The sequence below is a fragment of the Chlorocebus sabaeus genome, chromosome 21, assembly GCF_047675955.1.
Source record: "Chlorocebus sabaeus isolate Y175 chromosome 21, mChlSab1.0.hap1, whole genome shotgun sequence".
In the NCBI taxonomy this organism is placed as follows: domain Eukaryota; kingdom Metazoa; phylum Chordata; class Mammalia; order Primates; family Cercopithecidae; genus Chlorocebus; species Chlorocebus sabaeus.
The window spans coordinates 24,613,361-24,626,695 of NC_132924.1; the positions used below are offsets into that span (position 1 = coordinate 24,613,361).

General features: G+C 39.0%; 1 protein-coding gene across 4 annotated transcripts in view; it reads left to right on the top strand.

Moving 5' to 3' along the window:
* Positions 1-13,335, top strand: part of ELMO1 (engulfment and cell motility 1) — a 578,573-nt gene that overhangs the window by 289,478 nt on the left and 275,760 nt on the right. For all 4 annotated transcript variants that reach the window (XM_007981596.3, XM_007981595.3, XM_073008962.1 and 1 more), the window contains one exon: positions 13,204-13,308. In XM_007981596.3, the coding sequence (XP_007979787.1) occupies positions 13,204-13,308 (105 nt within the window). The remainder of the gene's footprint in view (positions 1-13,203; positions 13,309-13,335) is intronic.

Here is a 13,335-nt window from a genome sequence, read left to right on the forward strand (position 1 = left end):
TTCCTAGAGGCTACTTGTAAGGATCTTTGGGACACTGGTCCATGTTGGGGGTTACAAAGTCAGAGGCCTTCAACAACCTCATTATACAAATGTGTAAGCAACCAGGTGAGGAGAGAGTGGTGGGGCCCATGTCAACTCAGAGAATGTATGTCCCATCTAAAACAGTCATTCGCTAAGAGTCACTGCCCAATCCAACACCTGGTACAGGGGGAGTCAAGGGCACCAGCTCCATGGGCTGCTATGAATAGCCCCCTAACCTGTGCTTGCATTTGGTTAATGTGGCTTTGGAGCAGTGGTTCTTATAGTATGGTCCAGAAGCCATCGGCAGCACCTAGGAACTTGTACGAATGCAAATTCTTGGGTCCACTCCAGACCTACTGAGTCAGCTCTGGAGGTAAGGCCCAGCAACCTGGGATTTCACAGGCCCTCTAGGAGATTCTGATGTTCTTGAGAATGATTTGGAAAGTGGTTCTCAACCTTGGAAGGATACTGGAATCAATGTTCTGGGGAGCTTTAAAAATCCAACCACCTGGCTCCCAACCACAGAGCTTCTCAATGAGCTGATTTGGACTAGAACCTGGACACCAGGAATTTTTTTTAAAGCTTCCCAGGGGATTTTCAGGTGCATCTAAGACAGAGAACTGCTGTTCTCAGGAGCTTATTGAAACACCCACATACTCATTTCTCCTGGGTGAAGAGGTGAGGAGAGGGAGGCATATATCGTTTGATGACCTCTCTTCCCCTTAGAGAATGTGACCTTGAACCACCAGCTCAAGAAATAGCCTCGAATAGGGCTTTTCATAGATTAAATGAATATTCACTCAATGTGACTTGTTTTAAAGGTTGCTTTTAATGCTATATTTGTTCAGCAAATGTAGGCACTCATATAACACAAATATTAACTCCTAAATCCTCAAAGGCTTTCCCCATGATATGCCATCTGGCAAGCATTATTATCATCATCTCTTTATTATCCATGCTAATAAAGGACTAGTGTGGCACTGGTAATTGAAAAACACGTATCATTTAAAAATCATTCAGGCTAGTACCAGTACTGTTTTCCAAGCCAGGAAGTATTCAAGAGTAGAAATATTGACTGATTACAGTTTGCTACTTCCCTGTGGAGGTGCTAATACATATTTTAGTGAGAAATTTGAGCCATTGGAGTGAGAAGCTTCTAATTTATAATTCCTGTTTCTGAATAAGGAGGTTTGTTTTATTGACGAGAGTCCTGAGCCCAGAGACAAGGAACAGCAAGTATATTTAAAATGCATGTGCCCGTGGGAACCAGTGGATTAAAGCATGGTATAATATAGAAGCTGCATGGGGATTTGAGGAATGGTGGATCTGGATTCTAGATCTCCTGATATTACCTGTGTCATTTGAGATGAACCATCCTCTCTACCAGTGGGTCTCAAAGAGTCCTCAACTAGCAACAGCTGTATCACCTGGCGATTTATTAAAGATGCAATTCTTGGGTCTTACCCCAGGCCTACTGGATCAGACTCGGGGTGGGGCCAGCAATCAGGGCTTTAACAAGCCCTCCAAGAAATTTGGATGCCTGCTCAAGTTTAAGCACTGCTACTCTCCACCAGGGGCTCAGATTTTTTGTCTATAAAATAAGAGTACCAGCCTAGATTATATTTAAGGTTTACTCTAGCTCTCCAATGGCCATGGTGTGTGGGCACAGGATAGGTTTAGAGATTTCCTGTCTTAGAGCTTATACCTTCCCTTGGATGTGTGATTGAAATCATTCGGCCGAAAAACTGACAGGCAGGCAACAGAAAAGAAACTGATTTCCAGGAACTGGATACTTAGACTAGATACCCAAATGGCACCTTGGGTGCTCACTACAAAATAACTCATCATATCTTCAGCTGGTTGGTACGACTTTCCCAACGTAAAAAACTCTGGTGTTTTGGAAAGGGAAGCAGCCATCTCCCTTTTCTCCAGGGGCTGAGAGCTGTCTGCTGTGATTCACAGAGCAGCATTTCAACGGGAACTAACAAATGGCATTTCAGAAGAATGTACCAGAGGTACACAGGCTTTGCAGTAAAACAAGGGAAAATTTCAAGCCATTTATCAAAGCTCCTGCAGCTTCCATTTCAAGACAGGTGGAAAAAAATAACATGGAACAAGAAAAGAAAATAAATCTGTATCCAGAGCATCTCATAAATAAGAAAGGAGTGGGGGAGTTGCTGGCCTTGCTGAGCTCTCAGAGTATTTTTGTCACAGTACAGAAAGCTTTTAAATGTTTTGGCGTGAAATTCTTTTCCTTTTCCTGTTATTAAAATTTGTGGTTGTAAAATTATTTCACTGGCTATTGAAACCAAAAAAAAAGAAAGCTGAGAAAATGATACCTGGAGTGAGAGAGAGAGAATGAGAACATAGTTCACTCTCTACCCCAAAATATTTTTTATTTTTATCTAAAATGTAGTGATGCTCCATAATTTAGGGTAAGTCATTGAAAATCAAAGGCAATTCTCTAATTGGCTTTTGTTCAGTAAGAGCCTATTTGCTATAGACAATTAGGGATGTGGTTTATTGAATATGAGAGAGACATGGGTCTGTTATAATGTCTGAGGGGGTGGAGAAATTATAACTTTTATTAAAAAGATAGACGAGTAGTGGTGGCTCACACCTGTAATTCCAGCACTTTGGGAGGCTGAGGCGGGTGGATTACCTGAGGTCAGGAGTTTGAGACCAGCCTGGCCAACACGAGGAAACCCTGTCTCTACAGAAGATACAAAACTTAACCAGGCATGGTGACGCATGCCTGTAATCCCAGCTGCTTGGGAGGCTGAGGCAGGACAATTGCTAGAACCCAGGGGGCAGAGGCTGCAGTGAGCCAAGATCATGCCATTGCACTCCAGCCTGGATGACAGAATGAGACTCCATCTCAAAAAAAAAAAAAAAAAAATCGACCAACTGCAGTGGCTCACTCCTGTAATCCTAGCACTTTGGGAGGCCAAGGCTGGCAGATCAGTTGAGGTCAGGAGTTCGAAATCAGCCTGGCCAGCATGGTGAAACCTCATCTCTACCAAAAATCCAAAAATTAGCCGGGCGTGGTGGCGGGCGCCTGTAATCCCAGCTACTCAGGAGGCTGAGGCAAGAGAATTGCTTGAACCTGGGAGGCAAAAGTTGCAGTGAGCCAAGATTCCACCACTGCACTCTGGCTTGGGCAACAGAGCAAGATTTGGTTGCAAAAAAAATAAAAATAAAAATAAATAAAAAGATGGATCTCAGGCCCACTCTGCCAGATGGAATAATGTTGATTGAAGAGAACCTGCATTGGACATCTTTGTGAAATTCCCAGCAATGTTAGGTTGTTGAGCAACCTGGTTAAAAGCCTGTGCTCTGAGTTAACAGTCTGGCTTTGCCACAACTGGCTCTGAAACTTTGGGCAAGCTACCCAGTTGTCAGTGCTTTGGCTTCCTTCTGGGGATAATGACAGTATCTACCTGGTGGGAGTTTTGTGAGGATTAAGAACACCGTGTGCAAGACACTTTGCGCATGCCTGGTGCATAGCAGGCATTCTTTTATTGAGACTATTTGCTAATTAGTCATATAGTTCTTTAAAGGAACCCTAAAACTCAATTACATTGTTTTTTAACTGTAAGGATTTTTTGAAAATAGCAAATGAATGCCTGCGGAGGGATGTGATTGATGAAAGAAGATTTGAAGGGCATATTGGGTGCAAAATTCAAAGAAGATTGATAACTCTTGAGCCATGGGATCTTCTCCTCCATCAGCTTCATTAACATAGCTTAGGGAATTGTTAGAATTAGATTCAGAGATACTAATTTTTTTCCACTAGATTTCCTTTTTTATGTATTTATTTTTGAAACTCATATAGCAACACTAGAAATAGGTCTGAACTAAATATCATGTGTTTCTCTTTTACATTTGGCTCCCCTCCTGTGTTGGCTGGCCTATGCTGCACAGTGACTAATATTGATTAGCCTACATTTTTCTTAAATACACTTTTCTCAGTCTATGTAAAGTCTAAATGCTAGCAGTACCAAAATAAATGCATTCAACTCTAAACTGGTGGTCAGAAAAAAAGTAGGAACGAAAGATGGTTGAGACATATTGTCCAGTGAAATCTTTCCCTGTGGTGCCACGGCCAGGTGTGAGGTCTGGGGCAAGCTTCCGAAATCATCTGAGTGGCAGTTTCCTCATCAGTAGAATTGGGATAAGAATAGCACCTACCAGGTGTGAGATTTAATACATGTAAAGTGCAAAATAGTGCTAACACCCAGAGTGTACTTAGCAAATGTTAACTTCTTAAATGCTACTTGTGTTCATGAGAATTCGAAGTATCAAAGTTAAAATAATCAATTTGTGTGTAATGGGTAGGAAGTTTTACTATTCTTTACTAAATAACTAAAAACATGACAAAATCTTTAATGGCAAGTTACTTTTTAGACTTAATCTCTGGTCATTTATTTCCAATTAAAACTGGACCCCACTGTATATGACATGCAGAATGGTTTTAATTTTTGTTGCAATCGTATTTATTTTGAGATGTATCATTCTTATCATTAGTAACAGTTCTCTGATATTTTAAAAACTTTCCAACATTGGAATAAATGAATCAGGATAAAACGCTGAAATAAAATACTCAAATCATTGCATTTATACAACCTCTAGTTGTAGACAGCGATGCTCTTTAAATTGTGGAACTGTGGCCAGTAGGCAGCACTACTCTCTCATAGTTTCAGATATTGCTTATTAACTTATAAACAAAATTTCAGATCAGCATGGGTAAGAGAGTTTAGATGTACTCTTGAATAATGTAGCAAAGTGTGGGTTGTTTGATCCTTGAACAAGTGAACAGAAAGGCCTTCCAGCACCAAAGTTAGAAAAAAAAATGCCTTTAACCAAAATTGCCCTGGAAAAACAGAGATTCATGCTGTTTATCCAAAATGAAAGTATGTAATTTCATACAAATTATCTCGATCATGAGGCAAAAGCAGTTTTCTTTCACACCTCTTTAACTTTTCGTTTTCATCTGTTTAACCTGGAAAAAAACAATCTTGTCTTAAATTATTTACCATTTAGATCTGAATTTTTAAACTTTCTTATTTTCAGTTTTTTTTTGTTTTTTGTTTTTTTTTTAATTTCAGTAAGTTTTCGGAGAACAGGTGATGTTTGGTTACATGAATAAGTTCTTTAGTGGTGATTTCTGAGATTTTGGTGCACCTGTCACCCAAGCAGTGTACACTGTACCCAATGTATAGTCTTTTATCTTTCACCAACCCCCATTCTTTCCCCCAGGTCCCCAAAGTCCAGTGTGTCATTCTTATGCCTTAGCTCCCACATGAGTGAGAACATACAATGTTTGGTTTTCCATTCCTGAGTTATTTCATTTAGATTAACAGTCTCCAATTCCATCCAGGTTGCTGTGAATGCCACTATTTCATTTTATTTTAAGGCTGAGTAATATTCCATGGTGTATATAAATATGCTACATTTTCTTTATCCACTCATTGATTAATGGGCATTTGAGCTGGTTCCATATTTTTGCAACTGCAAATTGTACTGCTGTATACATGCGTGTGCAAGTATCTTTTTCATATAATGACTTCTTTTCCTCTGGGTAGATACCTATTATTGGGATTGCTGGATCAAACAGTGGACCTACTTTTAGTTCTTTGAGGAACCTCTACACTGTTTTCTATAGTGGTTGTACTAGTTTACCTTCCACCAACAGTGTAAGAGTGTTCCCTTTTCACTGCATCTATGCCAACATCTATTATTTTTTGATTTCTTGATTATAGCCATTCTTATAGGAGTCAGGTCGTATTGCATTGTGGTTTTGATTTGCATTTCCCTGATCATTAGTGATGTTGAGCATTTTTTCCGTATGTTTGTTGTCCATTTGTATATCTTCTGTTGAGAATTGTCTATTCATGTCCTTAGCCCACTTTTTGGTGGGATTGTTTGTTCTTTTCTTGCTGATTTGTTTGAGTGCTTTGTAGATTCTGGATGTTAGTCCTTTGTCAGATGTATAGATTGTGAAGGTTTTCTCCCATTTGGTGGGTTGTCTGTTAACTCTGCTTTCTTTTTCTGTGCAGAAGCATTTTAGTTTAATTAAGTCCCATCTGTTTATCTTTGTTTTTGTGGCATTTGCTTTTGGATTCTTGGTCATTAAGTCTTTGCCTAAGCCAATGTCTAGAGGGGTTTTCCAGTGTCATCTTCTGTAATCTTTATGGTTTCAGGTCTTAGATTTAAGTATTTGATCCATCTTGAGTTGATTTTTGTGTAAATTGAGAGATGAGGATCCAGTTTCATTCTTCTACATGTGGCTTGCCAATTATCCCAGCACCATTTGTTGAATACAGTGTCCTTTTCCCACTTTTTTTTTGTTTGTTTGCTTTGTCAAACATCAGTTGGCTGTAAGTATTTGGCTTTATTTCTGTGTTCTCTATTCTGTTCCATTGATCTATGTGCCTATTTTTATACCAGTTCCATGCTGTTTTGGTGACTATCACCTTATAGTATAGGTGAAAGTCAGGTAATGTGATGCCTCCAGATTTGTTCTTTTTGCTTAGTCTTGCATTGGCTATGTGGGCTCTTTTTTGGTTCCATGTGAATTTTAAGATTGCTTTTTTCTAGTTCTGTGAAGAGCAGTGGTGCTATTTGGATAGGAATTGCACTGAATTTGTAGACTGCTTTTGACAGTATGGTCATTTTCACGATGTTGATTTTACCCATCCATGAGCATGGGATGCATTTCCATTTGTTAGTGTTGTCTATAATTTCTTTCAGCAGTGTTTCATAGTTTTCCTTGTAGAGGTCTTTCACCTCCCTGGTTAGGTATATTTTTAAGTATTTTAATTTTTCGCAGCTATTGTGAAAGAGGTTGAGTGATTTGATTTTCAGCTTGGTCGCTGTTGGTATATAGCAGAGCTACTGATTTGTGTACATTAATTTTGTATCCTGAAACTTTACTGAATTTATTTGCCAGTTCTAGGAGCTTATTGGATGAGTCTTTAGGGTTTTCTAGGTATACAATTGTATTATCAGCAAAAAGTGACAATTTGACTGCCCTTTATGTATTTCTCTTGTCTGGCTGCTCTGTCTAGGACTTCCAGTACTATGTTGAATAGTGGTGAAAATGGGCATTGTTGTCTTGTCCTAGTTCTGAGGGGGAATGCTTTCACCTTTTCCCCATTCAGTATAATGTTGATTGTGAGTTTGTCGTAAATGCCTTTTATTACCTTAAGGTATATCCCTTCTATACAGATTTTGCTGAGGGTTTTAATCATAAAGTGGTGTTGAATTCTGTCAAATGCTTTTCTGCATCTATTGAGATGATCATCTATTGAGATGATCATATGATTTCGTTTTTGATTCTATTTATGTGGTGTGTCACATTTATTGACTTACATATGTTAAACCATCCCAGCATCCCTGGTATGAAACCCACTTGATCATGGTGTATTATCTTTTTGATATGCTATTGGATTTGGTTCACTAGTATTTTATTGAGGATTTTCGCATCTCTGTTCATTAGGGATATTGGTCTATAGTTTTCTTTTTTTATGATGTCCTTCCCTGGCTTTTGGTATTAAGGTGATACTGGCTTCATAGAACGATTAAGGGAGGAATCCTTCTTTCTCTATCTGTTGGAATAGTGTCAATAGATTGGTATCAATCTTACTTGAATATCTGATAGAATTCAGCTGTGAATCCATCTGGTCCTGGACTTTTTTGTGTTAGAAATTTTCTTTGTTACCATTTCAATCTCACTGCCTGTTATTGGTCTGCTTGGAGATTTTATATCTTCCTGGTTTAATCTAGAAAAGTTGCATATTTCCAGGAATTTATCCATCTCTTCTAGGTTTTCTGGTTTATATGCATCAAGGTGTTCATAGAAGCCTTGAATAATCTTTTATATTTCTCTAGAATCAGTTGTAATATCTCCCGTTTTGTTTCCAATTTAGCTTATTTGAATCTTCTCTCTTCTTTTTTGGTTAATCTCACTAATAGTCTTTTTTTTTTATCTTTTTCCAGCATTTTGTTTCAGTTATGTTTTGTATTTTGTTGTTGTTGTTTGTTTGTTTCAATTTCATTTATTTCTGCTCTGATCTTCATTATTTCTTTTCTTCTGCTGAGTTTGGGTTTGGATTGTTCTTGTTTCTCCAGGTCCATGAGGTGTGACCTTAGATTGTCTGTGTGTGTTCTTTCAGACTTTTGATGTAGGCATTTAATACTATGAGCTTTCCTCTTAGCACCACCATTGCTGTATCCCAGAGGTTTTGATGGTTGTGTCACTATTATCATTCAGTTCAAATAATTTTTTAATTTCCATCTTGATTTCCCTGTTGACCCAGTGATCATTCAGGAGCAGGTTATTTAATTTCCATGTGTATGCATGGTTTTGTGGATTCCTGTTGGGGTTGATTTCCAATTTTATTCCACTGTGGTCTGAGAGAGTACTTGATATAATTTCAGTTTTCTTAAATTTACTGAGACTTGGGCCAGGCACAGTGGCTCATGCCTGTAATCCCAGCACTTTTGGAGGCCGAGGTGGGCGGATCACCTGAGGTCAGAAGTTCAGAACAGCCTGGTCAACATGGCAAAACCTCGTCTCTACTAAAAATACAAAAAGTAGCCGGGCGTGGTGGCATGCGACTGTAATCCCAGCTACTCGGGAGGCTGAGGCAGGAGAATTGCTTGAAACTGGGAGGTGGAGGTTGCAGTGAGTGAGATTGCGCCACTGCACTCCAGCCTGGTGACAGAGTGAGACTCTGTCTCAAAAAAAAAAAAAAAAAAAAAAAAAAAAAAGAAAAAAAATTTACTGAGACTTGTTTTGTGGCCTATCATATGATCTGTCTTGGAGAGCGTTCCATGTGCTGATGAATAGAATGTGTGTTCTGCAGTTATTGGGTAGAAGGTTCTATAAATATCCATTAAGTCTATTTGTTATAGGGTATAGTTTAAGTCCATTGTTTCTTTGTTGACGTTCTGTCTTGATGACCTTTCTAGTGCTGTCAGTGAGTATTAAAGTCCCCCACTATTATTGTGTTGCCGTCTATATCATTTCTTAGGTCTAGCAGTAATGGTTTTATAAATTTGGGAGATCCAGTGTTAGATGCATATATATTTAGTATTGTGATATTTCCCTGTTGGACTAGTCCTTTTAACATTATATAATATCCTTCTTTGTCTTTTTTAACTGCTGTTGCTTTAAAGTTTGTTTTGTCTGATGTAAGAATAGCTACTCCTGCTTGCTTTTGTTGTCCATTTTCATGGAATATCTTTTTCTACCCCTTTAACTTAAATTTATGTGAGTTCTTATGTGTTAGGTGAGTCTCTTTAAAGCAGCAGAAACTTGGTTCGTGAATTCTTATCCCTTCTGCCATTCTGTATCTTTTCAGTGAAGCATTGAGGCCATTTACATTCAGTGTTAGTATTGAGATGTGAGGTACTATTCTATTCATTGTGCTATTAGTTGCCTGAATACTTTGTGTTTTTCTTCATTGTGTTATCGTTATATACACAATATATATGTATTGTGAGATTTATGCTTTAAGGTCTTCTGAGATAGATGCTTTAAGGAGGTTCTATTTTGTTTGTTTTTTCGAGGATTTGTTTCAAGATTTAGAGCTCCTTTTAGCAGTTCTTATAGTGCTGATTTGGTAGTGGCGAATTCTCTCAGCATTTGTTTGTTTGGAAAAGACTGTATCTTTCCTTCACTTATGAAGCTTAGTTTCACTGGATACAAAATTCTTGGCTGATAATTGTTTTGTTGAAGGAGGCTAAAAATAGGACCTCAATCCCTTGTAGCTTGTAAGTTTTCTGCTGAGAAATCTGCTGTTAATTTGATAGGTTTTCCGTTATAGGTTACCTGATGCTTTTGCCTCATAGCTCTTCAGATTTTCTTTTGTCTTAACTTTAGATAACCTGTTAACTATGTGCCTAGGTGATAATATTTTTGTGATGAGTTTCCCAGGTGTTCTTTGAGCTCCTTGTATTTGGATGTCTAGATTTCTAGCAAGGCCAGGGAAGTTTTCCTCAATTACTGCCACAAATATGTTTTCCAAACTTTTAGATTTCTCTTTTTCCTTAGGAACACCAATTATTCTTAGGTTTGGATGTTTAACATAGTCCCATACTTCTTGGAGGCTTTGTTCATTTTTTAAATTATTTTTTCTTTGTCTTTGTCGGATTAGGTTAATTCAAAAGCCTTGTCTTTGAGCTTTGATGTTCTTTATTCTGCTCGTTCAATTCTATTGCTGTTACTTTGCAGTGAATTTTGCTTTTCTCTAACTGTGTCCTTGATTCCCAGAAGTTCTGATTGTTTTTTATTTATGCTATCTATTTCACTGAAGAATTTTTCTTTCCTGTATCCTGTATCCTGTTTTGTATTTCTTTAACTTGGACTCCACCTTTCTCTGCTCCCTCCTTGAGTAACTTAATAATCCACTTTCTGAATTCTTACTCTGGCAATTCGGATATTTTTGTCTTGGTTTGGATCCATTGCTGGTGAGCTGGTATAATCTTTTGTGGTATTAAAGAAGCTTGTTTTGTCATATTACCAGAATTGTTTTTCTGGTTCCCTCTCATTTGCGTAGACTAAGTCCCAGGGAAGATCTGGGACTCAAGGATTACTGTTCAAATTCTTTTGTCTTACAGAGTGCTCCCTTGATGTGGTGTTCTCCCCCTTCTCATAAGAATGTGGCTTCCTAAGAGCCAAACTGTAGTGATTGTTTTTGCTCTTCTAGGTCTAGCCACCCAACAGAGCTACCCAGCTCCATGCTGGTACTGGCACATGTCTGCAAAGAGTCCTGTGATATGATCGGTCTTCAGGTCTTGCAGCCATGGATAACTGCACCTGCTTCAGTGGAGTTAGTAGGGGAGTGAAGTGGTGTGGGTCCTTGGTTGTGTTTTTGTTTAGTGTGCTGGTTGCCTCCCAGGGAGCCTGCAGTGGTGATCCGTTCCTTCAAAGCGTCTGTGAATTATCTCAGCTTTCCTGGTATGTTCTTGCATTAGTTCTTGGAACAAAAGTTCATGATGTAAGTCTCCACATGCTGCTCTATCCTTCCGAGTGGAAGCTGCAACTAGTCTTGCCTCCTATCCACCCTCTTGGAAAAAATGGCAGATCTGCATTTTCAGAATAGTTCTTGGTCGTTGTTTTCAGTAATTAATGGTGAAGAGTAAATTGCTAATCTTAGTAAGAGTCTTGTGGTGTTTTTGCTGGGTGATCTCAAGTATATGGAGAGTTCAGATCAGCCAGGCCTTCTCCTCTTAGGCATATTTGTAACTATTTTTTATTTGGGTAAAATAATGGGGTACAAGTGTACTTTTGTTACATAGATATACTGCATAGTGGGGAGGTCAGGGCTTTTAGTGTACCCATCACCTACATAGTACATTGTACTCAGTAAGCAATTTCTTGTCATCCCACCAATTCCCAGCCGTCTGAGTTTGTGTTGTCTATCATTCCACACTCTATGCCCACATATGCACATCATTTAGCTCCCACTTCTATGTGAGAATATGTGACATTTGACTTCCTGTTTCTGAGTTATTTCACTTAAAATAATGGCTTCCAGTTCCATTCATGTTGCTACAAAAGATACGATTTCATTCTTTTTTAATGACTGAATAGTACCCCATTATATATATGTACCACATTTTCTTGATCCAGTCATCCATTGGTGGACACATAGGTGCATTCTATATCTTTGCTATTGTGAATAGTACTGCAATAAACATAAGAGTGCAGGTGATTTTTGGTATAATTCTTTCTTTCTTTCTTTCTTTCTTTCTTTCTTTCTTTCTTTCTTTCTTTCTTTCTTTCGTTCTTTCTCTCTCTCTCTCTCTCTCTTTCTCTCTTTCTCTCTTCTTTCTCTCTTTCTCTCTTTCTTTCTTAGATGGAGTCTTGCCCTGTTGCCCAGGCTGGAGTGCAATGGTGCAATCTGGACTCACTGCGACCTCCGCCTCCCAGGTTCAAGCAATTCTCCTGACTCTACCTCTTGAGTAGCTGGGATTACAGGCCCGTGCCACCATGCCTACCTAATTTGTTGAATCTTTAGGGGTTTCACCATGTTGACCAGGCTGGTCTCAAACTCCTGACCTCATGATCCACCCGCCTCAGCCTCCCAAAGTGGACTACAGGAGTGAGCCACCGTGACCAGCCAATGATTTCTTTTCCTTTGTGTAGATACCCAGTAGTGGAATTGCTGGATTGAATGGTAGTTCTATTTTTAGTTCTTGAGAAATCTCCATAGTGTTTTCCATAGTGGTTGCACTAATTTACATTCCCATCAACAGTATATAAGCATTTTCTTTTTTCCCTTTTCTTGCCATCTGTTATTCTTTGTCTTTTTACTAATAACCATTCTGACTGGTGTGAGATGGTATCTCATTGTTGTTTTCATTTGCATTTCTCCGATGATTACTGATGTTGAGCATTATATGCTTGTTGGCCATTTGTGTGTCTTCTTTTGAAAAATGTCTAATCATGTCTTTTGCCCACTTTTAAATTGGATTGTTTTTCATTTGCTGAGGTGTTTGAGTTCTGCATATCTGCAACTATTATTTCATCTTTGGGGTTCTGTGTGCTGTGTGTGGTGACCCTAAAGACCAGAGAGGAAGGTTCTCAGACTTCCTGAGAGCAGACAGATGGCAGGATGCTGTGGATATCTGAACTTTATCTGGTGCCTGTGCTCAGAGGCCTGTGGACTGTGTAAACCTGGACAGTTCACGAAGTCCATCAATGCATGCGGCTGTATTTAACCTCCCACATAAGGATGTGGAGTCAAGGTGTGAATAGGCCATAGTTTCCTTGGAGTCAGCTTCCGAATTAAATACCAGAGGTGTGGCTTTATCCCAGCTTTTTCTACCCAAATGCTGTTGGTTTCATTTTAGTGCAGCTACCAGAAATAATTTTTGCATCATTTTCTTTTTCTCACAATGTCACATGTCTAAGAATAATCCCATATTTGAATCTTTAGCTCGGTTTCCTAATCCCAGGTATAAATCTGGTTTTGCTATCCTGAGGAGCAGTAGAAAGAAGTCGCTGCATCCACCTCAGTAGGTTTACATGGAGATAGAAAATGTCATCATGTTTCATTATTTGGAGCTTGCCTTGTAGCACTTCACTCTTGAGGAGGGAAATTGGATCTCTGGTGGTTGGTGAAATCTGCTGAAGGATTCACCTTATCATGCATTTTGTTTTACTCACAGAATCATGTCAACCCTGCCATGGACTTCACGCAGACTCCACCTGGGATGTTGGCTCTGGACAACATGCTGTACTTTGCCAAGCACCACCAAGATGCTTACATCCGGGTAAGTATGAAGGCCCTTTTCAGATAT